Here is a 27,065-nt window from a genome sequence, read left to right on the forward strand (position 1 = left end):
GTACCTCGGTCAAGGGTACAACAGCAGGAGAGGCATTCGAACCCAACTCCTTTAATTGCAGGATGATAACTCTAACCGCTCTGCCCCATTAGCACTCTGCTGAGTCATCGTGAGTCATCATTTATTCATTCTTTTTCTTTTCCTTTTGTCAGCCCGAGTTGCGTAATGCAAAAATCTCGACAGATTTTAATCGGATTTTAGTTCCCTTGCGCCGGTGAAGCTTTGCACGTAGGTCGCAGAGCTTACTGTTGAACTGCAAGCCAATGAGAAACAGCGAGGATTTACCGTGTTTCAGTCAGTCACACCTTTCACACCTGCAGCTTTTCACATCTGCCGTCAGTACATGGATTCCGTGGTGAAAAAGGCCCAAGAGCGGATGCTCTTCCTCTGCTAACTGAAGAAGTTGAACCTGCCACAGGACCTGCTGATCCAGTTCTGCTCAGCTGTCATTGAGTCCACGACCGTCTGCTTTGGCTCGGCTACCAAATCGGACACAATTAGGCTGCAAAGGACGGTCAAGATGGCTGAGAGGATTATCGGTGCCCCCCTGCCCACCCTTCAGGTCTCGTACGAGACCAGAACGGGGAAGCGGGCGGGAAAAATCATCACTGACCCCACACGCCCCGGGCACAAACTCTTCACACTTCTCTCCTCCGATAGGCGTTACAGAGCACTGTCCGCCAGAACAAGACACAAGAACAGTTTTTTCCCTCGGGCGTCACCTTCATGAACGGTTAGACTCCCCTACAGGTCTCCTTTCGGTACAATATATCCCATCACTTGTGTAATTTAATTTTCTTTTTACTCTGTAAATATGTAAATACTTATTTATTTATTCCGTGTCTGTCAGCTGTCTGTCTTCTCTATTGTCTGTAATACTGAAAGCACCAAAGCAAATTCCTTGTGTGCATCAGCACACTTGGCAAATAAAACCTCATTCTGATTCATTCTGATCCTGATTACTGCCCGTTTAATTCTCCGTGTTTTGCTCCTTTCTCCTCGTCATGTGACCCACAAAAATTAGCATTCCCGCAACTCTGCGCTGCGTGAGGAGGTACGTGATGCCTGTGATTCACCGCGTCTGGAAGGTATGCTCCGCCGGGCTTTTGTACGACTTCTTCTGCCGATTGACAGACGGATGAGATTTTGCAGGAACACATCCAGCGCCACCCTGCGCAGCCTCGTCCTCTTAAGTCTCGCACACCTCAGTTTCCTGATCAAGGGTCCAACAGACAGTGTTTATCTGGGGCATCTGGTAGCGTAGCGGGTCGCTTGTTTGAATCCCACCTCCAGCTGTTGTACCCTTAAGAAAGGTACTTACCCTAGAAATTGCTCCACTTAAATTACCCAGCTGTATAAATGGGAAAAGAATTTTAGGCAACCTGACAACAGAAATTTCACAACTGACGAAACATCAATCAAAATCCCTTTTTTTCTGACACACAACTATCCATCTGCTGCAGAAATATTGATCATCTCCACACACCTGTCGTTCCAGGGCCTGTTGTGCAACACGCCGAGGCGCCACTAGAGGGCAGCACCGTGACTGAAAACGGCATCATCAGCCCTGCAAAGTGTCGTGCGCGATACAGTTGATGTGATTGATATCCGGTTCATTTGGACTTTAAAGACCTGTTATTTTTATCATGTGCATCCTATTAATATTTAATATGAAAGGCTGTCCAACGTAAAAAAAAATAACTGTACTTCAGATTAGAATTAGGTTTTTGTTTTTTAAATAGGATGTGGTCACAGCTCGCTACACTGCCATCTCGTGGTGTAGTGTTGTAACTGCACCTCGGAGAATATTTACTTCTAACTAGTGAATTATTAGTATTATTATTATTTAGTATTTAGCTGACACCTTTGTGATTTAAAATGCTAGATACAATATGGTGAAATCCCTTCCATTTTCCCCCACTTATGCTCTGGAGCGATTCCATACAAAATATGGGTGGTTTGGAGTGGCCAGTTCATTACATTTATGAATTATGTACCAGTTTATTACACATTTAGCGATAAATCTGCCCTATCTCTTTCTGCTGTCTCTCTCGATCCTGTTCAGTGCCCTGTATAAATAAATTTAATTTGCATTAATTCATTTTGCTGACATTTTTTCCGAAGCAACCTATAATGTCGGAACCTGCAATTATTTATCCATTTATACAGCTGGGTAATTTTTTTACCGGAGCAGTTTAGGGTAGGTGTTTTGCTCAAGGGTACTACAGCTGGAGGTGGGATCCAAACAGTCAACCTTCATATCTAAAGGCAGCAGTTAGCTGAAACACACATCTCTGGATGGGGGGAGGAAACCAGAGCAACTGGAGGAGACCCATGCAAATTGCACACAGGCTGACCTGAATTCAAACCCACAGCCCCAGGGCTACCTGCTGTGCCACCTGCTGTTGAAATGGGTTTTCCTTGACTGTTTATTCCGTATGTCTGAGCGCTGCTGTTCTCTACATCTGTTCGTTCAGACATACTTTCATCGCGAAGAGTTTCTACCAGACCGCTCGGACCAGCGTCTCGCTCAAGGATAAACCCACAACACAAGGCTTTGGTTTTGATTTTGAATTTATTTAAAAAAAAAAAAAAAAAAAAACAAAGGAAAATATGTTTGTTTTATAACAGACAAAAAAAGGTAATTTCCAGAAATGTGGAACATATTCAAAGCTCGGAAAACATTGCAGTGGGTCAAACAGTTCCAAGAGCACACAACACTTTGAGAAGTTAAGAGAAGTCATCACTGGCGGTACTGCTCAGCTCTGCGGTGGTAACCGGGGATCACCGACACAGTACATGTGCTGAATGCACCGGTGTCCTTCACCCCCACCCCGCGGTCCCCGGCGGGGGTCCGGGGTGGGCCCTGCGGTCGAGGGCACGTGGGAAAGAACAGGGCGTTAAACTGGCCTTTGCCACCCAGCAGGTGATGGGAAAAGTCGAGTTAAATTTCCGCTTTATTAACCCTCCTCACAGCGCAGCTTTGATTACATTTTAAACCAGGTTCATTTACAAAAGTGTCTTTTTTTATTCTGCCAAACGGAAAACGATACACGCGCACTCCGACTGGCCCCCAGCGACAGCGTTTCAAGCGCCCCGCGTCGATGCGACACCGGCCGGAGCGCGAAACCATGGCAACCGAGGCGGAGCGGTTAGGGTTAGGGACCGTGTGCGTGCGTGCTGCGTTTTAAGGGCCACTTCCCGGAGGGGATGGGGGTGTTTTCCACCAGGACACAGAGCACTGAGCCCAAAAACACACGGGGAGAACAGAAGGTCCACTAAGACCACGGTGAGACCGCAATGTCCAACGACACTTCATCACGTCACTATGAACAAGCAGAGTACAGTTATCGAAAAAACACCAAAAAGGTCTCGGTTCCAAAAACTCATTTTATTGACTTAAATTACTAAATGAACAAACACTGCCGTACATATTGCTGTTTTTGTTGCTTTTTCTCGTTTTTCTCTTTTTTTCGGAATAGTTAAAGCGTTCGGGAGAAGAGGAAAGAGAACCGACAAGCCGCGGACATGTAAGATCTAGAGTGGCGATGGCTTTCCTACGTGTTTCTACGGGAACGAAGAAAGGAAAACGAGCAGAGGTTCGTCACGTCCTCCGGCACTTTCTTTTTGGTATTCGGTATTTGTTTGACTCGTGCCTGCAGACGTCGGCGGTAAACACGTAAACCTCCCGGGAGCGCGGCTAATGCGTCGTCTCCGGATTCGCGGCGGCCCTCGGGCCGAGCGCACGGGTCCTCGTCCTTCACGACGGTCTTCCGTTCGCGTCGAGCGCAGCAGAAGCGGCCGGTCCGTCCTCCGCTGCCGGGAATGTTTTCAAAAGTAAACAGTTCGCATGAATATTGCAGTTGTATCCTTGTTTTTCAGTGCTTGTATCCATCCAGCCAGCCAGCCCCCACCCCCCACCCCCCACCCGACAGACACGGTCAATACCAACAATGACCAATTAAACAGAAAACAAAAACTCCCCTCCACCCCAAGGTTCTATAATACAGTCTGAACTCAAAGCAGTTGAGATCACTAGTGCATCTCTTCAGGGCTGCGGCCGCAACACCTCCCCCACCCCCACCCCCACCCCCACCCCCTCCCAGTCCAGCTGTGGAAGGAGTCCCTGTTTTTCCATTTTCTCCCAAATTAAAACCTAAAGAAACCAACTCAAAGTGCATCTGGACGACGTTGTCGAACACGAGGCCTGGACTGGAGGCTCTTATTTAAACAAACTCATCCCTTTTACTTTTCTTGTCTGGGCACACGTGGCCGCCCCGGCCCCCCCCACCCCCCTGCTGAACGGGGGTGCGGGTTTGAGGGCCCCTGGACCGAAAGACCTGTATGTTCCGTATTTCCTCCGATACCCCTCGCCGCTCCGTCAGCCCAGTTGCCTCCGCTAGTAACGCTGACGCAAGCGTGGGGGTTGGGGGGGGGGCTCTGCTATAAACACGCACAGTTAGATGATTAAGTCCCTGACGTTGGTGAAATGCGCTGGGACAGGCTGCGGAGAGGCCGCGCAGGGGCGGGGGGTGGGGGTTCCTTTCCCAGGAGCCACGGCCGCTCCCTCTGCGCACGGCGACATGTGTGGATTCGCCCAGCGAAACCTATGGCTTTTGCGGTGCAGCCGAGACGGGTGAAGAAGTGGAGAAGGAGGCGGCAACACTAAACGGTCGGCCACCAAAACTGACTCGGGGTATAAATACGGGGGGGGGGGGGGGGGGTCATTCGGCGCCAGGGACCACAGTGAAGTTACAGGTTCCCCCTGTGTAGTGTTTGGTCCGGGCGGAGCCAAGGGTGAGGATGAAAATGAGGAGACGCTCCTTCTCCTCTCGACCGTCCCGGGATGACGGCGCGGTCTTTCTCCTCATGGGCAGGTGGTCCTTGTGACCAGTTGCGCTCAAACGTCGTGGAGATGTGGGGACGTGGGGGTGGGGGGCGGTCCTGATAGCACATGGCATGGATTTGCACAGAAGTCACACCAAAGCATTTGAAACGCCTTTAGCCCTTGAGGGTTCTGCATGCGTGTCTGTCTGTGTGTGTGTGTGTGTGTGTGTGTGTGTGTGTGTGTGTGCGTGCGTGCGTGCGTGCGTGAGTGTGCGTCAGCGTCTGCGTGCGTCAGAGAAAACAGCGGGGCACCGCAGGACCACCGTGCGTCGCAGGACACGCTGTGCACATAGTGTCCGTCACTCTCCGGCCATCGAATCGCCCTGGCTCCGCCCCCTGGCCCTAAGCACCCGCCCCCAGGTGGGCGGAGCCACTCAGAGCGCCAGCAGCGTGGGGGAGTTAAGCGAGTCCGACGACTGGTCCCCGCTGCTGCTGCTGCGCCGGTGGGCTTTGGAGCACGACTCGGAAGAGGGCGACGGGCTCTCGGGCTCCAGAATGCTGGGGTAGGTGAAGATGAGGCTGGGGGCGCTGGGCGTGGCGGCCGGAGTGGACGCCGCCACCACGGGGGTGTTGAGGCTGTCGCTGTCGGGGCAGTACATGCCGCCGGCGCCGCCCAGGCAGATGGGTTTGATGACGGAGCGCGGCGGCTTCTCCTCCTGCTCCTCCTCGGGCTCCTGCTTCACCACCACGGGGTTGAGCAGGTGCAGCGGGTTGCGGACCCCCGACGAGGCGCGCATGTCGGCGGAGAGCGCCGGGCACTGCTGGGGGCCGCCCTGGTGACGCTCCTCGGGCGGCAGCTTGCACACGGGATTGTGGGCCACCAGCATGAACTCCAGCTTGTCCTTCTCCTTCTGCAGGGTCTCGATCTCCTTCTGCAGGCCGGCCTTCTCCTCCTCCAGCTTCTCCGTCTCCTGCGGACAGGCGACACGCGCGGGATCGTCACACGGCACTTTAGCCCGCGCTCCGCGTTTTTGTGCGTTTCACAGTCAGCGAGAGAGACGAAAAGCCGCTCGCATTTGATGTGCGCCGTGCAGCCGAACCGACCGCTCGCTAGCGAGTCTACGTGGAGCCCAAAATCAGACTGTCGACCTGAGGAATGAGAAGCATCTCCGTTCTCAAGGAAATACAGCAGCTCCTCTTTATTTATACAACCACTCGTTCCTGACACCCGGTCGGACGTCGACCTACAGAGCGCGGTCAGCACCATATACTGTACAAAACTCTGCCGTACTTTACCGTACTACACCAGTTACCTTGAGCTGCTTTCGGCCGCGATCGCGATTTTTCAACCATCTGCCAGAAAACGGACCCTATTAATGGGAGGACCGAGCACTAAGGAAACGACCGGATGAAGAACCGTGGGGTAAAGAGCACCGGCGCACCGAGTTCCGCCTGGTCCTTCGGTCCTCCTGGATGCGCTTGCACCCTGCGCCGCCAGGGGGCCCGCTCCTTCTCGGCCGGTGGTGCTCGCTCGCTGCCCTTTGGCCCCGTTTTACAGCGGCGTGTAGAAACACTGCAGTGCCGCGGCGACGGGGGGGAACCCTCAAGCGGCGTACGGGGCGCTAGCTATCAAAGTTCACCGCAAGGTGATGTTGAATCAAGGTTCGGGGGATTCGGCGGCGCACCGAGACAGCGCCACGCGGTCATAGCCGCACCGAGAAAGCCGGCCCCCCCCCCGTCTTCAGAAAGCGGGCTGACCCGCGAGCTCGGGAACGAGGAAGCAGGAAGGAGGAAGCTTCGGCCGCAACGAGGCAGAGCGAGATGCCGAGAAAAAGGCGCGTCGGAGAGAGAACGCAGCGGGGCGGCTGTACGGAAGCACGACGCGCCCTTACATGGTCGGGACGGCGGCGAATAGTGAATAGGTGTGGGGGTGGGGTGGTGTGGGGGTGCGTGTGGGTGGCAGAGCCCTGCGTTTCCCCGTCACATAATGTGACCCATTCATCTCGGCACCTCCCCCCACCCGACGGAGGCGCATTCCTCCCCGGCTTTGACTGACAGCCCGATTGTTACAGTAAGAGAGCTAATTAGTTCAATTTGAGGTCTGCCGTCTGCCTGGCTGGGGGGGCGGGGGGTCGGCCCCACCCTTTGGACCAGACTGCAGCCGCATCTCTGCGGGCTCATAAACGGTCCCTTTCCCGGCCCCCGGCCCCCAGCCTGTCCGCGGACGCCACGAGTGCCCCCCGGGACTGGCACCAAACGTTCAAATTCTGCTCATATTTGTGGTCCAATTAAAAGCGTCGGCGACAGGAAGCGTGCCGGGCGGCGCGGCGCTGGGCGATCAGAGGCCCTTCCGTGGCAGGCGAGGCGGTTGCGGAGCCGCAGGTGTGTCGGCGGGGGGCGCCGCAGCCAGACACTCACCCCTTGGAGCATTTCGGTGAGCTCCCTCCTGCGGTTGCGGCACTTGGCGGCGGCCAGCTTGTTCCGTTCGCGGCGCACCCTCCGCTTCTCCTCTTCTTCGGGGGTGAGCTGGGGGCGCAGGGTGCAGCGGTGAGCAGGGAGGTCCCGCACACACAAACACACACACAGTCGCTAACGTGCGCTTTCTCCATCTGCGCGGCCTCCAATAACCGCGAGCGGAAAAAGCGGATCGGGTAAATAAAAGGGACGCCTCGGGCACCGACAGGCCGAGCCTCGGCCGCCTATAAATCAAGCCGAGACAGAGCGGCTAAAAGTGGCCGTTTCTTGTACACACTCCCAGCTGCGCAGACGTACACAACCTGTGCCACACAGCGCGCCTCGTGCGGCGCAACCGCACACGCGCAAACAAAGCCGAGAGTGGAGAGCGAGGTAAAACCAGCCTGTGATTCGTTACTAGGAACCACAAGCTCAAGTTCCTTTTTTATTTTTATGCAACAAAACTTCAGGCAAGAAGGCTGTAGAAATGTATTCCTTTTTGTGACGCTTTTCTCTAAAGCAACTTACAGTGTTGATCTACCTACAGTTATTTACCCATTTATACAGCTGGGTGATTTTACTGGAGCAATTTATGCTAAGTACCTTGCTCAAGGGTACTGCTGCTGGAGGTGGGATTTGAACCTCTGACCTTTGGGATCAAAGGCTGCAGTTCTAACACTACCAGCTTGTTCCATCCTAATGGGCACTGATCACCTTCAACTGGACTTCATCCCCTCTTTCCACCAAAGTGAACACCAGTAGGAAGTACAATTTCCTCCATCATTAATGAAGTCTCTCTATATCTGTCTATATCTATGTCTTTATCTATATCTGTTTGTCTGTCTGTCATCCATTCAGGCGTCTAAAAGTGGGAGCGGGGCACCGAAAGCTCACCTGTTCGTCCCTCTTGCGGCGCCCGCGTGCGTCCCCGATGGACCGGATCACGCCCGGTCGGGCCAGCGTGGTGTGGCCCAGCAGCCCGGGGCCCCCGGAGACAGGGAGGCTGTAGGGGTGAGAGCGGGAGTACGGGTTCGACATGGAGGTGATGACGGTGGGCTGCACCATCCACTGCAGGTCCTGGCTGGTGGTGATGGCGTTGATGGTGGGGATGAAGGCACTGCTGGAGCCAGGCATGTCGACTCGGTACTTCTGCGAGAGGACGAGAGGAGCGCGGTCAGCGTGCGCGGCCCTGGGTTCCACGTCGACAAACGCTCCAATATCTGAGCAAGTCAGTCCGCGGAGGGACGGAGAGTCGACATCATCTTCAGCGTTAACCCACATCCCCCATCTGCCGCCTTCATCGCGGCAAACCCCTTGAATCATTTTGCGAAGCGTGCCGCGGCCCTTTTCCGACGGACCCCCAGTATGGCTATGACACACTCGCTGAATCATGGTAATACCCCTACATCTCCTCAGCGCCGTCACACGGTCCCAAAGCTCCAGGTCTCCATCACACATCGCACTCCCCCTGATGTAAGCGGTCAGACAGTCATCCCGGGAGAGTGACGGGGGTCAGCCAGTGCGGGGAAAAGGCCACGAGGCAACATGAAGGGGCGGCATGTGGTGGATACACACGTAGACACACAGATACACACACAAACACACACATGACATCATGGAAGCTGGCAGGGCACGGACCTTATGACACACAGCTACCGGGACATTTCTGGTGCTCCAATTCAGCAGGTTTCCCAGAAAAGTGCTTTTATTGCTAATTGCTAAATTAAACACTGGTCCAGCAGTAAATGTCTTATTAAAATCATCATAAATCATTAACTTTAATGCAACATTTTAGCATAAGACACAATAAAAATTCAAATTGAAGCCCTTGTTAAATACTAATACAGCTATTATAGCATAAGGATTAAATAGGATTAATGGGGAAGGAAAACAGCATAAATTGAAATCTGCGCAACTTTTTTCTTTATTTATTCATAAACTAAATAAGTGAAAGGTCTAAACGAACGGAGGGGGGAATGTACCGTTAGAAACAAAAAAATAAATATTCTGCGTAAAGATTATTTTTAAAATAACATGATTTGGGGAGCGAGAGGTGTTTACTATGTTTGCAAGAATATTATGCTTATAAAACAACTGAAAAGCAAAGCATTAGACGCGTTATAAAAAAAAAAAAAAAAACAAAAAAACAAAAAAAGTCATGCAGACGGACAGCGACAGACAGCCGCGCCGTCCGCTTCCACTGGAAGGAGCAGGGTTCGAATCCCATCCCCTCGAGCGTGACACCCTTGATGAAGGCGTTTACCCTCATTCGGTTTGGGGAGAAATATGAGCAAAGTGAGGAGAGATATTTCAATATTCCTCTCGCGGCGCAATTTCTGGACCTTTTCCTGCTATATATATATATTTGCCCGGCCAGTGCGGAGCCGAGATTTGAGCTCTGGCGCGGCGCTGAGTCACGACGACGTCCCGACTCCCGGCCGCCCCTTCCAGTAACGCGGGAGGGGCAATAAAGGAAGGGGCAATAACTACACCCGCGGGGGTCTCCGGCCGCCTCATTCCCGAGGCGCGTTCCCGGGAAGCTGCGAACGGGAAGGTGATCTAATGGCGCTTACGGCAAGCGGCGGGATGGGAGCCAAAAAGGGCCGAATCCCCGCCCCGAACTCTCAGGCGTGCGTGTGACCCGATGAAGGGAGGGAGGGACACCTCTCTAGCCCGCCTGTGTGTGTTTGCGCACTTCCACTTCGACGCGTTTCGGTGTGTAAAAGTTGCGCGCGCGCGCGCGCTGCGTAAACAAAACTTGGACGTGATTGACCGCACGCGCACTTCTAAGTCATTTTGTGCGAAATGATTCGCAAACTGTCGCACGTATCCGGCTGCCTGGCGGAAACAGGGCGGTTATTTACTTGGTTAGTGTGTCTTTGTGTGGTAACAAACCTCATGACACCCGAAAACAGCGAAACGCAACTTATGACGGGAGCGCGCGCGCCTTGCGCAACGTCACCTTCCCGTCCTTTTTAGGCCAGGAACACGCACACACACACACACACGCACACGCACACTGGAAAAAGAAGGGAAAGCAAAGACAGAAAGATGGGTAATATACAAAAAAAGAAAAAAAAAAAAAAACACAGAAACATCGACTCACCAAAAATACACAAAATCACAAGGAAAGCACAGAGAAATACACAAAGGAGCACACCAAACAGGCGCATAAACAAAGAAAAATAAACACATACACTGTGAGAAAAGGGGCCATACACAGCAAAACATAAAAACATGCAGGAATATACAGAGTAACACGGGGACTCACACAGACACACACACACACAATAACAGAGAAACACACACACACACACACTGATGTGGGAAGGCTGACGTCCCTCTGTCTGCTTGCAAAATGAACACAGGGTGAAAATTTCCAGGAACAAATTCCATCTCCACCCTTAGGAATGAACACATCTAACACACACACACACACACACACACACACACACACAATCTAGTGCTGATTTAAAATTAACTTTTTATGGAGTTTATTTTGAGGCAGTACAGATTAGTGGTACTGGGGTTATCTATCTAAATGACTGAACCGCTCAAGATGTTTCTAAAGCTCTACAGTCAATTCTGCACGAGAGACTCGGATGTTGATTCTTTCCCTGGAAACTGCAGGAGGAGCTTTTAAACGCTCCGATTATTGTCCCCCACCCTTGGGGAGAAAGCGCGTCTTTAATGATACGTTAAAAGACTCTGGAAATTAAAGTTATGTAGGGCGCGTTACAGAAGACAGGCTTCGTGCGCGCGTCAAAGTGAGGACGCAGTGAGAACTTGGGAGAGTTCCTGCGAGAAGATGCCAGCAAGAAAGTGCTACAGCGACTGGGAGAGCGTGAATGGTGCCGGAGGACCCTGCCAAGTGACAGACCCCCCACCCCACCCCACCCCACCCCCACCCACTACAGGCTCCAACAGAAGAAACCCCCAGTCCCCTTCCAGTTGATTCCATGAAAGCTATCTACGGCAGTCACTGATGCCAACGTGAAGACCATGAGCCCAATAATCGATCCAGGTGCTGGTCTCTCAAGGCAATTGGGTTCTGCTGTACTGGTTGTTGACTCACTGCAGCGGCCCCGTGGCACGGTTGAGGAGCCATCCCCAGAAGGGTTCTGCTAACAATGCCGGTTTGCTGGCAGCTGAGACAGATCTCAGACTAGATTAAAATGCCGGCGTCAAGAGGGACAACCTGCTGATTATACAACAGCAGAAAGAAGCCCTTTCACTGCTATCAAGTCATGGGCACGGCACACTTAGCAACCGGATGACTCGGACGCAAACAAACTCAGGAACGCGGATTTTACTTTTGCATTTGCCACATTCCGTTTGCTTTTCATGATGAATAATCCCCTCGTCGCTAATGTGAAGGGGCGAACATCGTGTGATTTTTGCAGGGTGAAAATGTTCAACTTTTGAAAGAGAGATCAATGGCAAGCAATCTGCAAATCTCATCTGGAACCTGGAGAGTTCCCCCAAAGAGGGCGGCAGAGACACAGGTAGTGTTGGAGGTAAGTAAGGGGAACATCCAGTGGAAATTCCAGACCACAGTGCTCAAATACCCACACGTGGCATACTGAAAAGATGCACTGCCAGCAGATTTCTGACCACCTCACACCAGGCTCAAACTAGTCTGTTGACTGCGGACCTCGTGGCGTTAGGTAGCGGACTTCTGCGACGGCTCTGGAGCAACACAGAGCTTGAATCACGTTTGCTTTATGAGCGGAGATTCTGCCGTGGTGCACAGCAGTCAGATCTACTCTAGCCTGTGCCTTTGGGAGAGGCCGGTCAACACCGAGACCTACGCCACTCCTATCACTTTTACGCTGTAGATGCTTCTTTTCAGCTGCACCCTTGACATGTTGAATCTGTTCCTGAAAAATTGGTGGCAGCGGTGGGATAGCCGTGAAATTATCAGAATGGCGTCAATTCAAGTCCCATATGACTACTCTGTGTGCATATATATCTGAAATTAACAGTAGCTCATCTTCTGAAGAGTGTGATGCATGGCGTTGATGGGCAGATGAGCGGTTTTCACACAATGGGAGCCACCGCTCTATGAGCTAATGCCCCTGCCACTAGATGTCTCTTTCACACTTCTGACTAATGTGCAGGTCTAGACCAGCTAACACCAGTATGGCAGACAAACTGTGGCATGGTGTCAGTCTTTAAAAAGCAACCTAGACAGCCAAACGAGACTTAGTTAAGGGTTTTATTTTATTAAAGCATCTGGGTACATTTTAAGGAGGAAACCCCCAAAAACAAAAGGTTTTTTTTTTTTTTTTTGTGCTCAACACCTTTGAATGCTTCGTTGTTTCAAGTTTTAAAAAGAGGAACAGAAGGTTATTGTCCTCGGGAAGGTTTACAGTGGGCCGTAGCACGTCGACTAACCACAGACTACAGCTCTTCCATTGAGCTGTGGTAAATCTGGGTGTCTTACCTGTATGTGATTGACCTCTTGTGCGCTTTCGGTTTTGGTCTGGTAAGGAAGCCCCTTTGTAAGTCACCAGTAGGTGTTACAGGGAGGACAATGCTCACCTTTGTTAGACTGATGTGTGAAGGACAGTGGAGGAGACCACAGAGTAGAAGCACCTAGGACTCTAAATGCGCACTTGGAAGAACTGGACAGAAAACTGAGTTCCGACCCTTCCGTCATTTGACTTGATTGACCTGTACTGCAGTGTGACCGACCTGTGGAAGACTTTTCCTTTTCAAAACTCGTAGGATATCGTTCCGCTTTAACCACTGCATTCCTGTGAATTTATCCACACACGTAACGTTTATTTGCGACGATCCATGTGTGTGGGTGCGTAACCGCCGCGCGCAGCCCCGCGGGCACAGCGATGGAACTTAGGCGCTAAACAGCTTAGTGATTAAAGTCTCTTTCGATTAAAAATGTAACAGTTCGTATTTAATAAGGTATGACAACAGTGAAACGATTTCATGCAGCAGTGTGCGAGCGTGTGTGTGTGGGGGGCGCGGGGGGAGCGCTCGCTGCGCCAAAAGCGCAAACGCGACGCTCTCCAGGTGCTGCTGCGCCACCGGGGCTGAGGAGTACAGGTAAGATACAGGTAAAGTGCATATTAATTATTTCATAGCCGGAGTCAGAATAACACAAGTCACTCGAACTGTTTCTCCTTACGACACGTCGGATATTCTGTTTCCTTCATTGTCTCAATCAATGTTTTCAAGTTCCATTGAGATTATTTCACAAAATCAAGATATTGCAAAGTAACGCACGACATTATTCTCTCGCGTCATTTCCGTGTTTATCTTACCCAAGTACTTCTTGTCTGAAGATGTCACTCGTGTGTGACAAAACTGAGAAATAAAACCACGACTTTTCTGAAGGTTTGCCTGTTGAAGCGGTCCATTTTATTATTATTGTGCGTTCGCAGAAATAAAACGAAAAACGCGAACGCTCCGTTTCCATAAAACGTTGTTGTGCAAATATTCATGATCACAAGAGTCGCTGTGCGCTTTGAAGGCTGGAGAGAAAGGCGAGGAATACGAGTTTTGAGAAACAGAAAAAACTAAAAAGGCTGCTGCCTGTGGCTGTGCGCTTCCCGGCGCTGTTACTGTACATGATATGATGAGCGGAGCGGAGCGGAGTGGGAAGCAGCGAAGAGATCCTGACTTAGAGACAGTGTCTAAGACACCTTAGTAAGTTACTTTTCTAGAGAACCTGCTTTATGGACCTTGTTTCGGACTACCTGGTAGGAGGAGGCTGACAGGGGGCTGCCGATGGTGCTGCTACCGCTGGTGAAGGACTCTGGCTGGGCCGGGGACGCGCTGCTGCCGCGGGAGGACGTGTCGTAGTTCCCGGAGTAGTCCTGGTACATGATCCAAGAAAAGGGCAGGTTTCAGGTGACCAGGTGAGCCGCGTTGCTCTCGGGTGTGTGTGGAGGGGTCTCTTCGTCCCGAAGACCAGCACTCCCAGAGAAAACCTGACAGTGGAAATCCGTTTAAGTCTCTGAGCACCAGAACGAAAAAAAGTCAAAAAGGAAAAAACATCGGAAAATTATGCGTGAATATATTATAAAGTCTCTTTTCCTTCGAATGTAAAAAATAAATAAGAAGATGTGAGTCTAATTATGGCTGGTTTTGTTATAATAAAGACTCGTAGCATCAGCTTTGTTCTAATGTCCAATAAAAAAAAAAAATCTCTACTTAGACACTGCAAAAAAAAAACGAGAACATCCGTGCGGATTCGTCTCTTGTTTTGGCTGCAAATGTTATTTTAAAAAGCACAAAGTTTTCTCTGCGGTGTCGAGTGCGGGAGTCACCGGCTTTGCGGACTTTGGAGTGACTCACCGCGCCTGTGCGCCTTGTCGAGCCCTCAGTGAAGGAGCGCGCCTGCTCGCTCTCGTTGTCCCTCCGAAGCGTGCGTTTCTCTCGCTCTCTCTCTCTCTCTCACACACACACACGCTCGCTCGCTCGCTCGCTCACGCGCTCTCTCTCTCTCTCTCTCTCGCTCTCTCTCTCTAACTCTCAGATTGCGCCCACCGACCCTCTCATGACTCACTGGAATGGCACGGCTCGGCACGGCTCCCTGTTTATCAACGCGCACCGCCTCCCGCACGTCAGTCCATGGGCCTCGACGCACGGGGAGGGCGGGGGGGCAGAGTTTCATCGCCCGATCGTCAATTCCGTTTCATCCACTTTTCACCTCATTTCCGGCATATCAACGCTTGCTGGACCATCCGTACTGAGAAAGGGAAAGTATTAGTGAGTTATGATTTATATGACACAACGTGCGCTTCAATTAGCGCATTGGACCCCCCCGTGTTCCAGGTGACACTTGGTACGAGACACTGACGCACTTTCCAAAAATGGGCAGTTGCGTCAGACAACGTGCGTGTGGGTTTCCTTGGTAAGGGGACGTCAAAGAGTGGAGGGATTCCCTCCCTCCCCGCCCCCCCCCGTTCCCCTTCCCCTCCCACCCCATCGCAGCGTTTCGTTACCAAGACGAGGGGTTTCAGAAGCTCCGCGCTGTGGGTCCAAACGAACCGCGAAAAAAAAGACGGCCACAATGATAATTACAGCCACACACAAACAAACACACACCTTTCCGTGTCCATGTAACCTGGTGATGTCATGGCGAAGATCAAGCAGGAACGGAACCCTGAACATTCCCACGGCGCGAGAGGCTTTATTTCCACTTTGACAGTTTTAACGTGAGCGCCGAATTACAGATGCATCCCGTATTTAGGGGTATGGGCGCGCGTGCGCGTTTCTGTAGTTAGACACGTAATTTGCATGAAGCCTTATTTCGACTGAAGCCTAATCTCGCGGAGAGGGAGAGCAAAGAGATTATGTTGCTTTGAAGTTTTCCGGAGCTTTAGAATTTAATTCCTGTCTATATCTGTTGCCCGAGGAACAGATAGATGTCGCCAGCAGAACGGAGAGATTATCGGGAGAAGAAGCGCAGAAGTGCACGAGCTCCGCGCTCTGAGCCGCCGGAGAGACAAAGACAACGGAGCGCAGCGCCACCGTCGCTGTCAAAGTAGAGCCGCTCCTGGTGGTCACCACCTTTACGGAACTGCTCCCCGTGGTCACCGTCGTCCATACACACTACTACTCCCTGTGGTCAGTACCGTTACAAAACTGCTCCCAGTGGTCACCAAAACTCGTTTCTGTGACCACTATCTTTATTGACCTGTTCGTTCCCTGGTGGTCCCCGCCATCACCGGACTCTTCTCTGATGGTCATCACTTTCACCGAACTACCTACAGTTGCCAATTACAGACACACCTCTAATGGTCACTACCGGCGTTACTGAGCTTCTCCATGTAATCACCACTGTTACAGAACCACTTCCTGCGGTCACTACTTTTACAGAGCTCCCTGTTGCGCTCCACAGATTTACAGAAATGCTCCTGATGGTTACATCCATATCAGGTATGCGCCCCACAGCCAACCTTATTACAGCACCTGATAGTCACCACCGTTACAGAAATGTAATTTCACAACCATTGAACTGCAACTGATAGTCAATACAGTGACCGAATTGCTCACTATGCTCACCACCCTTAATAGTTCAGTTTCTCGTGGTCTCCAACATAACAAGTACAGTTCGTAAGAGTCACTAATGTCATGGACCAACTCCCCATGGTTACAGAACTGCTTCCCTCAGTCATCACCATTACACAACTGACCTTGATCCCAAAAGTCACTATCAATGCAGACCAGATACTAAGGAAACCACCCTTACTGCTGCCACATTGGAACTGCATGCACTTTTATACAGGCAAAAATAAAGATAAACCTATTAGGAAATGGTTCTCTCAAGGTAGTGATGATTACCACAGGATGATTCACAAGCTGTGGAATCTATTGATTACTCTAGTGCTGCCTACCAGGTCAATTTACACAAATGAAAATAGTAAAAAATAGACTATTGTGTAAGACCACTGAAATATATAAACAGGATTTCATGTTGACAGAAGTAGAATAACAGGTGTAAATGTGGTTCAAAGGCTGGATATTACAGAAAGCGCTATTATTAAGAGAACAACGAGTGGCCTATCCGGGGAAATGAAATATAGGTTAATTCACACACCGTTTGATGTTTATTCCAAGTACCGGTGTAGGCATACAGCCCAGATTTTGACATATTTAAGATAATGAACGTCGTATTAACCGCAATCCAATCTTGTATGGTTCCTATTTTGAGCTTAAATACCAGAACTGGCAAATTACATATAGTAAGACTGTTTGTTTCGCTTACCTTCGCCAAATCTGCGCCTTCAACGAATCTGCCTTGGACCAAGGACTGAGCCGTATTTAGGAGGGGACTTACGACACACCGAATCCGTTCTAAGGACACACTATTAATATGTTAGCGCGAACTTATAATAATATTAATAAGAACAACTTCAAGAAAGTTGTACCAATGTGCTGCAGAGAGGTGTAGCACTGGAGTCCTGTTCACCATTGACGTTTGAACGAGTTATTGCCAGTTTGTGTAAATGTGTCTTCTTCTGATATGACTTTTGAGAGGGATTTTCTCTCTTCTGTGTGTGTGTGAGAGAGAAAGAGAGAGATTGTACGTCAATCATCGGTCACATTTTCCTTTATAAAAATTTAAAAAATGCGTTTATTGTGCGCCTCGCAATTTCCTTGAAACACGGCTCGCTGAACCGTCCTGCTCTCGACCATCAATCACACTTTCCTGCGCGGTTTCTCCGACTCCCCCACGACCCGTTTGTACCGGAGACACGCGGCTTAAGGCAGACCTATGTGGAAACAGTTTGCTCAGCCCCAGTGGGAGCGCGTCGACTTGACAAGGAAAGGGGGGGGGGGGGGGGGTATGTGTGTGTTCAAGGGACATTGCGGGGCGGGGGGGTTACACGGGGAAAGCACCTGCAGCGACCGCCCAGTAAGTTACAGCGCGCGGGTCTCCGGCGCGCACGTCACGGACGCTCGGAGGCGCGAGACTGGCCCGGGGTGCGGCACTCACAGAGTTCGGGGTTCCAATTCCTTGTACAAACACGGTAAAGACATCTCTAGTTTCACAGCGCTGGAAAGGTTGAGCACCGAGCGAGTATATGATGTAATAATATAGCAACTGTGTAGCAACACCCACATCACGTTCGGCGCGAGCCGCAGCTCCGAGGTAATTAACCGGAGCGGAAAGACGGGCGAATAACGAAGGATCAAAGTCACCGAACACACAGGCTTGGGCCACGAGCACCGAAACCCGTAGGTCCCTCCGTCAGTCCCCAATGACTTCACGAGACCAGGCGGGGTCACGTGACGCGCAGGACACAGATGAGGCGTACCTGTGAAAGCACCCATTCGCCTTCTTTTTCCCAAAATACGACCCGTACTGACTCTGTCCGTTATACACGAGTAACTTTAATTTCTGTGCCGAGTGTTGATCGAGCGTGAGACTCAGCGAGCGGCGTAACGCTTCCAATCTACTACGGCTTGCGCTCTAAAGACTCGGCTGGGTAGAAAGACCCTGGGTACCCTCGATCGAGGTACTTTTACCATGAATGTTAGTCAGAATTACGCAGGTGTATAAAACGGAGTTAATCCGAGTAAGTATATATTTTACCACTGTAAGACGCGTTGTAAAAAGGCGTCAGATAGACAACTAAAACATTTCTAAACCACGAGAGTTGCTGGCGTTCAACAACCCCGGCCGTTATTAATAATAATGGCACTTTTAATTGTCGCTGCTGTGGCGGTAAAAATGCACATCTAAAAATACGGTTCCGTTCTTACACTTCTCCGTTGCGGCCTTTCCTTACGCTTGAGAGCAAATGACGTGAAACATCTAAGATTAAATTTGTGCCCTTTAAAGTAATTTTAGAACAAATTCAGAGCGCGGCGTTTCCACCCGACGCTGATTTCCGGCCCACGAGCTGCACGGGACGCACCGGGCTCGTGCCGTGGGACGCGTGGGACGGGGGGGGTCGTCCTCCCCTTATTCCCGGCAACGCGAAGAATGCGGGGAATGGGAAGAATGTACCTCGAGTGGAGATAATGGGTTTTTTTTTTCTTTCTTAAAACATAACTGGACTTCAGCGGCTGTGAGACATGGGGTCAGCGTCAGTTAGGAGTTCGCGCACACACTTACGTGCCACGTTCCCTCAAACTGTCTGAAAGCGAATAAAATGACGGCCCTGCTAAAGACATATGAACACATACAACAGACATTTTACTGCCGTGACTTTAGTACGTATTCCGCTCCACAAACAATACTCATTAACTTGTATCTGTGAAATTCGAGTCGCGCGCGGCAACCCGACGACCTTCGTCTCCTCGCTCATCCTCGCGACTGACGTCGGCACGTGCTGGACGTGGAGCGTCACAGCGGACTTCCGGCGGCCTCCTGATATCCCTCCGCGCACAAAACCCAATTAGCGGCCCGATGTTGGGCGAATTGGAGCCGAAATGGCTGCCGGTCGCCGTGATCGATGCGCTCCTGAAATACACACACACACATTTTCAGAACCGCTCGTCCCATACAGGGTCACGGGGAACCGGAGCCTACCCGGTAACACAGGGCGTAAGGCCGGGTGGGGAGGGGACACACCCGGGACGGGACGCCAGTCCGTCGCAAGGCACCCCAAGCGGGACTCGAACCCTAGACCCACCGGAGAGCAGGACTGCGGTCCAACCCACTGCGCCACCACACCCCTGCTCCTGAAATAGAGAGCGGGAAAAGAGATACCTGCGATAATTAGCGTGATTTACACGACAGTACCGGTGTTCCTCAGCGGACACAGACAGACACGGCAGTGAGGAGAGTGGGGTGCCCAATACCATCTCAAAATGAAACTCTGAGGGGGGGAAAGGCAATAAGCAACACGACCCTCCTGTTTCCAGTGGCCACGCACGTGGGTGGTAGCGGAAAATGGCAGTAATCACCCCCAGGGGCACCTTCTTCAGTCCTACTGGCGAGTCACCTAGAGACCCCTTCAAACTTGCTATGAATTAATAAATTTAAAACTCTTATAGAAATTTTAACGCTTTTGAGAGCTTGATGGGAGTTTTGGAGGCCACCATTTTTGTCCCTTGCTCGACACGGATATTTTCCGGCTTGGGAAGTGGGCCGGCGTAGAGAACTCGAGCCCAGATCCGGTTCTGCTTCAGAAACACCCTTGTAAGAACAGAGCAGGCCATAGCAGACGCACACCATCGCTTCATTGGGCCAGTTGCTGGAACCCCGGCCTGGAGCAAGTTCCTTGGGGAAGGAGTTGACTCCTCTTTTCTCCGATCCCCAAACAAACGAACGAACGAGACAGGTGTTGCATTACCTGCACGCATTATTTCGAGAGCCACGCACACCGGGCATTTGTGACCAAACCACCTGAAACGCGTCTTTGGACTGCGGGAGGAAACCCACGCTAATTCCTCACGCGCTGAGGAGGGATCGAACCTGTGTTCACTCGTAACGTCCAGATGCTGCGAGGCACCAGCGCTATTCGCTGCACCGCTGTGCCCGCTAACATTACGGAGATAAAAGACCGGGCCGAGTCCGCTGCGATGTAGCGTTCCTGGCACAGGTGAGAAGTCAAGCGCGCAGCTGGATGAGCTGGCCACGGATTTGCCGTGAGCGCCAATTGGCCGAAGGGTGTTGCGTGTTGCTGGAAGGGTATTAGGGTCAAGCGGTTTAGGATCGCACGCAGACACGCTGAATGATGTATAGTCGAAGGATCACCGACACACACGCTGAAATGAGATGATATCCTGCTTATGTGGGGATCGAGGTTGTTGAACTCGGTTCACCTCCGCTCGGGTCACACGGTGACGCCGGGGGGCCGGTACGAGGGCAGTGTCTTTCGCCGGCGTGCCGAAGGACCGCTGTAAAAACAGGCGTGTCACTTTTACGATGGCCCTGCGACATCGGGGCGCCAACAAAAAGCACTGTCAGCATTTGTGGAAAATCAATAAAAGGCATTGAAATGAGCAGGAACTCTTCGTGTAAGAGGAAGATAAAAATCAACGCGTGAAGGTGGATGAGCATTGTTATTGAACTCTTACCGAGAACCGCGTGGGTTGCCAAGGTTACCGTTATTCGTAATGGCAAAGGCTTCGGATGCCCTGTACTACACTTTGTTAGACACACGAACAACACGTGTGCGCAACATGCAAACGCTTCATCAGCTGTTAGCGTCTCCACGTTAAACCTGCGACCCCTTCGCTCGCACGTCTCAGACGCTTAACCAGAACGTTCCTCGCTCCGCGGCGAACTGTCCCGCACATTATACGTATGTATGAGGACCAAGGAGTGCCGCAGGCTTCCGTTTCAAATATTGAAAGGACCTCTGAGGGAGTACTTGTCAAAAACTCACCGAACCTGATGTACAGCTTCGGAAACGGTTCGATCACGGAGCGGCGAGCGCTGCGTATGTCGCAGAAAGCGTAACCCTAACCTCACCTGATCCATGCGCAAAAGAGGCTTCCAGCATCAGGCGAATTTATTTCGGTTATTGGTTTAGCTCCCTGACCCGGATTATTATGATACCGCCAATCTGATTGCTGCAGCCACGTGACGGCTGTTATCATCATACCTATTCCTGGGATGCCAATCTGATTGTGGCGGTCACGTGACACGCTTTATCTGCTGCAGAGGGAGGCCGAGGTGCGGCACAAGAGCCTTTTGAGTCGTTTCCTCAGCAGCTGTCGTCGAACCTGGGCTGCGATGCGCATCTACTGTCCGCAGACGAGTTAAAGAAAGCAGGGGAAGCAGGAAACACTTACACAATCCTCCCAGCTGCGACCGGCTTCTGGAGTTGATGATTATCTGGAATCTTCCGGCTGCCACTCGTGCCACTATGAACGGTGCGCTGGGTGGCTCTTCAACAGCAGGTGGAAAGAAAACAAGCGCTGCTTGACATGGGTGGGGTTAGCGGCGAGGTTTTTGAACCTTGGTGCTACGGCGTTAACGACGGTAAATTTAGGAGCTTCAACAGCTCAGCCCCGAGTACATTCTAGACAATTTCCGCCAGTCATACCAAAATAAAAACATAACAGCATGTTTATCCAGTGAGGTCGTCTTGCTATTTCAGATCGTCTAGGGCAGGACAGTCCCGATATTACTAACACGGGACATTCCGTTCATCGCAACTGTGTCAGAGACTTGACTGACTGTCCAGTTCCACGGAAAAAGCTTTGGAATCATGGTAAACCATAGTACTACAACCTACCCCTGTGTAAAACCCCACGTGTGAGAGAGTCTTTGATTCCAAGGTGAACGTCACGGTTTAAGCGAAGGAGCGCGGCGCAGGGGGACGCAGGGCAGCCGACAGGGTCACCTGCCGGAGATGGCTGTGAAAAACAAGCCATGGACACCGTGGCAACCGCACAGTTTGTTTGTTCATTCGTTTGTTTGTTCCTTTATTCGTGGTTTGTTTCGCTTGGGGGGAAATGCAGACTGCTGAGCTCTGTTAATGGTGCCATGATGTAACGGAGTACCACGGTGCATGGAGCACCGTACCACCGATCGTGAGAACAAGAAAGCGTGGTCCTGCCTCCTCTGCTTGGTTTGGTTTGGTTTTTTTTCCAAAATGATTGACAGGAAGCCCCCAGACTCTATAAGCGAAGAGGACGACTCATTTTCAAATCGTCCGAGCAGCACGTGGTGGTAGTAGGTTTACTCCACACCCCCCCCCAAGGTGACTGTGGTTTTGACTGTAAGCCACAGGCTGCAGAGCAGTGTATCTGTTCCTGTTACAATGGAAGGAAGTGCGTCACACGAGCTGCACTCCGAGGAAGGCATGCTGGAGAGAAGCGAAACTTGGCCGCGCCAGGGTGCAAACAAAGCAGAGGAAATATTAGAGGAAAAAAGTCGAGTGCAGTGGAAGGAGTGAACAAAACAAGCAGCATCGAAGAAATGAGAGAGAGAGAGAGAAAGAGCGAGCGAGCGGAGGGGAGAAGGACAGGAAGGGAGAGCTGGGACAGCGTGAGCACAAGAGCTTCCACACAAACAACGCTCTTCCCGTAAACATAAGTCGCCATCGCAGACAATGAGCTCGCCGAACCTCCTCCGGTTTTGTCTGGGGATGGAGACCTAATCAAAACAAAGCTCTCATTATTCATAACCCCACGAGGAAAGTGTTTTTTGGCCCGAACAAGCACGTTTTCAGTCTTTTAATTTTTTTCTGGTGCACATGTGCATTATTGAGTGCAGGACTACGGAATGAACCTGTGTTTCTGGGCAATGTTTACAGCGACCGCGAACAAACAACGGCAAAATTTATCTCGGTCCGTCAGCAGAGCCACCACGTGCGACTTAGACGAACGCTGGTCGCCGAGTTCCTTTTTGGAATGCTAATGGATGCAGGAGCAGAACAAGTGTGGCCCTGTTGTTCGGGACCCAACATGTGACACAATTTCGATTACTGCACGCAAGATAGGAAGGAGGGGGGAAAAAATCAATTTTTGTCACTAAGTACGTTGTTCCGAAGAGTCAAAGAAGGTCTTTGTTCAGTGACCAGAATTAAAGAGCTATTGTTGTCACTGTCAAGGATGTGATAAAGATTTTAGAAAAAAGGTCAGATGTCAAGAGAAACCTGGCTTGAGAGAGAGAGACACAGTGAGAACAGGGGGACAACGTGGCAGTAATGAGATAAAAAGATGCTTAGCAAGACCACGGGAGGGTTTGGACACAACTGGTAGCGCGTTAACCCAGTGACCAAGAGTAGACCTGGTACCAGATGTCAGGGTGACCCATTCATAGGGTCCCCCTCCGGTGGAATCGTGTCCATAGCCAGCCCTCATAGGTGAAGCCCAAGACGTGATCCAAAGACAAAGTTCACGCCCGGGACTGCTGGTGACCAACTCAGCAGGTGAGGTTTGCTCTGCAGGCTCGACCGCGAAATCAGCAAGGCCTGCAAACTGAGTTTTAACTTCCCCTCTTTTTAAAGGAGTCGTCATGGTCCTGCTCTCATAGGGACACATCGTCTCCCACATCCAGCAGAAGCTGGACATCTTCGCAGACGTTCAGAGCCTGACGTAGACATGAACCCCGCGTGGCTGGGTTTGCTGCGACCTTCGCGGACTGTGATGGATTGGAGATGAGCAAAAGATGCTGGGGGGTGGGAGGCGAGGGGGGCTGCCCTTTCTCGAGGTCTGCTCCTCCGGTGTGTCCATTCCTTCCGGCTGGATGGAGACTTAATGTGAGTGTGGAAAAGTGGAAAATTTAATTAGGCTGCTAAGGGGGCTTTGTGTCGCTCGGCACGAGCGAGAGTCGAGCCTCCCCCCCATCCCTGTCCCCTCCCACCCCCCACGACTGCAGCCTCTCTGCTGAGTGAGCGACTCTCCTTCCTCACAGGCGTGACCCCACGGGGAAAAGCGGCGGACAGGGGTCAACAGTTTACTGCAGCAAAGAAATCACGTTTTGGGCTGCTGGGATTTTTCTTGCTGCGATTATTCGGCGTATTTCTTGGCTTCAAGGGGCTGTGCCTCTACAAAAATATCTTTTCTCCTCTTCTTAAGCTGTGCTAAACAACCAGAAACTTTCTACCTCAGACCTTCGTGGCTTGAACGAATGGTGGGGGTGGGGGAGGATAGGGTAAGATGAACTTACCCAAGATATATCTCAGGGGTGGTGGTACTGTTGCTATACGCCTCATCAAGGTCGTTAATTATGATTTCTTCCAGCGGCTGGATGGAGAAAGCCATCAGGTGCGAAACAGCGAGTGTCTCAAGGCTCTCTGGTCTGGGCTGTCTCCTAAACAAATAAACAATAATAAACAAGATGTTTTCATTCGCCCACGCCGCTCCGTGCTGACTGTTCTGGGGGGGATCCAAGCTGAACAACAACGCCCCCTCTCCTGTGATGAGTTCATGGTTCGGAGAGAACTTCCATCCCAGGCCCACATCCATTCCTCGGTGTCGGTGGTATGCCCGACTTCTCAGAGCCTTCAGAGCTTGAATCCCTCACCCCCCTCCCACCCCCGCCCTCCGCCCTAGCTGCCCCACACATAATGGCTCGGGGGCGCCATCTTCTTGCCCCGTGCTCCTGTCAGGTCCCGTCCACCTGAGTGCGAGTGCATCGCCTGTCACTCCACCTGACAGGCACGTCAGTGCGCTGAGCGACGGAGGCGCGTCCCTCAACCTGACAGAGGGGCGACGGTGGCGAGCGCGATCTGGAGTGACAGGTCCTTGGATGAAAACACCCGAGGTGGGGAGGCGAGAAGCAGGATCAAGGTGCAGGGGTGCGGAAAAGGCCCGTGGACACAGCATGGACCCCGCCAGGTCTCCCAGCTCTGACTGGTTCCGCGCAGCTCTGCAACCGATAATGGACTCCATTAATCATTCAGTCAATTACCGTGCGGAAAAGAAGCTCAGTCCTGATCTTCCCTGGTAACGACAGCTTCTCAGGATGCAAATGTTGAACATGGCGTGTTGGAAAACCAACTTAGCGTCCAGTCACTGAACATCTTCTCAGAGAATGTCCCGTCTAGACTGGCTTTTCAAGAGCCTTCAGATGTGAATTGATATTTGCTCTTCCTTCTTTCTTAGATGCTCTACAGAGGTGATTATTTCGGCAATACGGACCCAATCAGGGGTTCCAGCTGTCAATCAGGTGCTCATTAGAAAAAATGTATCAATTGCCTCCAAAAGCAAAATGGCGTGTGGAAACTTGTATGGCACCCCAGACGAGTGAATATCGGTGGCAACAGCACAGTGTTTGGGCTGCAGACCTATTCCCTCGTGTCATACCTCGTGTTACAAGCAGAGCAGGCTTAGCATCTCTCCTCCCATCAAAGTACCGGGGAGCTCCATCCGGCATCCATGTTTACCAAATTATCAGGACCCCCTTTGTGCAATAAAGAATCTGAAAAATTTTAATTTAGTAATTCAAATTATTCTCTGAAACCTACAGGACTGAGACTCTTGAGGACCAAGGAAACAACTTCACCGTGGGAAATAACTGCAGAAACAGGAGAAGCACCAGTCTCGCCTCGCCAGTGGTTCATCAGTAGATCGACGTGCCAAATTTGATATTGGAGATGAGGAGGCCCACGGGAACACAAATTATCTCATCATTCCTTGGGTGAGTGGGAGCGCTGGGATTCTCTCTATCTCCTTTCTCAAAGAAAAACCAAAAAGTAAGTAGATGCCCACAGGATTGCGAGCGTAACGCGGTAAAGTGAATTCTCCTCCACGCGTTACGTTGTCTGATGGAGCCGGCAGCCCACCGCAGGAAAAGAACCAGTAGCTCTCAGCACGCACTTGTGTGTTCGTTCCTCCCAAGCTGACATGCGTGTAGCGCTTCTGGGGGAGATGCAACAGTAGGGTAATTGACTACAACTATGCTGGGAGAAAAGAGGTAAAAAGGCAAAAGATGGCAACCTTAGCTTTGCAGCTCAGCACAGACTAACCTCAGCCTCCCACCCCCTGGTGAGACACTAGCGAAAGAACCGCGAGCCGCGCCAACGTCCCACACCAAATGCAAACACCTCAGGGATATTTCTGCAAATCCCTTGACAGGTTTAAATAGACTGTGGCTGCCTTTTGCGTTCTTCTCTCAAGGCGACGGGGGGTGTAAAACTGCCTTTTGTATCGATCATCAAAGCGTGCTGCCTTTTGCTGGGGTGGGGGGTCGGTTGGCATAGCAAAAATGCACATTGTTCTCATGGAAACTCGTCAGAAATAAACTCCCCAGAAAGCAAACAATAAAAGCGAGACAAAACCAGAAACCTGCGAGTGAAAGCAGAAGCGAGGACGGCTTTGATAGGATTAGCTCCCGCTTCCATGTTCACCCAGGAAGGAATAATTGGCAATTAACAATTAGGGTTTAACGAGGAGCACTTTAAAAAAATTAAGTCTTAGGTGGTAATGGAGCAAAATGCCAGAATATCTTAGTGTTGTACAACGGTATTCAGTAGTTTACCTCACTTCTACATCCCCCATCACCCAGAGATGAAAGAAGCTGCTAAAAAGAAAGATGTTCTGCACTACTGGCTCTTGCCAAAATTAGCTAAGCCTCTCAGTCCATCATCCACAGCGCGGCACTGAGCAACAACCCAACCGAGCTCCGCAGACTGCTGTTGAAAGTTAGTCAACCTACAGGCCACGAACCCTCCGCTCTCTGTAGCAGCACTTGGAGCCCTAGTTTGCGCACAAGGATATGGCATGATCGTTCGGCTGAAGACTAAATCTATCGTTATCCACTGTTCTTCGTTTGCAAGAAGTTCCCATTTGGGCAAAAGAGCGCGAAAGTGAGTAGCCGAGCCTGACAGCTCAGGATTGCGGATGCGATGGAGGGAGAAGGTAAACAAGCGTCCAGACGCCATGCCGCCTCTCCCCAGTGA

At 51.2% G+C, this 27,065-nt stretch overlaps 1 protein-coding gene and 1 long non-coding RNA gene across 4 annotated transcripts; one reads left to right on the forward strand and one right to left on the reverse strand.

Annotated features, from left to right (window-relative positions):
- Window positions 1-3,376: 3,376 nt before the first annotated feature.
- On the reverse strand, window positions 3,377-15,043 carry fosl2 (FOS like 2, AP-1 transcription factor subunit). 3 transcript variants are annotated; one of them, XM_029258743.1, is made up of 5 exons: window positions 14,813-15,043; window positions 14,001-14,234; window positions 8,176-8,430; window positions 7,246-7,353; window positions 3,377-5,798 (listed from the first exon to the last, which is right to left on the reverse strand). In XM_029258743.1, the coding sequence occupies exons 2-5, from the start codon at window positions 14,127-14,129 to the stop codon at window positions 5,262-5,264; spliced, it is 1,029 nt and encodes a 342-aa protein (XP_029114576.1). In that variant the 5' UTR covers window positions 14,130-14,234; window positions 14,813-15,043; the 3' UTR covers window positions 3,377-5,261. The 3 variants fall into 3 exon arrangements, with proteins under 3 accessions (XP_029114576.1, XP_029114575.1, XP_029114574.1); XM_029258742.1 differs by lacking the exon at window positions 14,813-15,043 and adding an exon at window positions 14,602-14,799 and having other exon boundaries at window positions 14,001-14,260; XM_029258741.1 differs by lacking the exon at window positions 14,813-15,043 and adding an exon at window positions 14,602-14,797.
- On the forward strand, window positions 14,791-26,264 carry LOC114912338 (uncharacterized). The gene is made up of 3 exons (XR_003798209.1): window positions 14,791-14,869; window positions 15,671-15,876; window positions 25,634-26,264. It is a non-coding gene; the product is annotated as an uncharacterized LOC114912338 (long non-coding RNA).
- Window positions 26,265-27,065: the final 801 nt, after the last annotated feature.

The sequence above is a fragment of the Scleropages formosus genome, chromosome 15, assembly GCF_900964775.1.
Source record: "Scleropages formosus chromosome 15, fSclFor1.1, whole genome shotgun sequence".
Taxonomy (NCBI): domain Eukaryota; kingdom Metazoa; phylum Chordata; class Actinopteri; order Osteoglossiformes; family Osteoglossidae; genus Scleropages; species Scleropages formosus.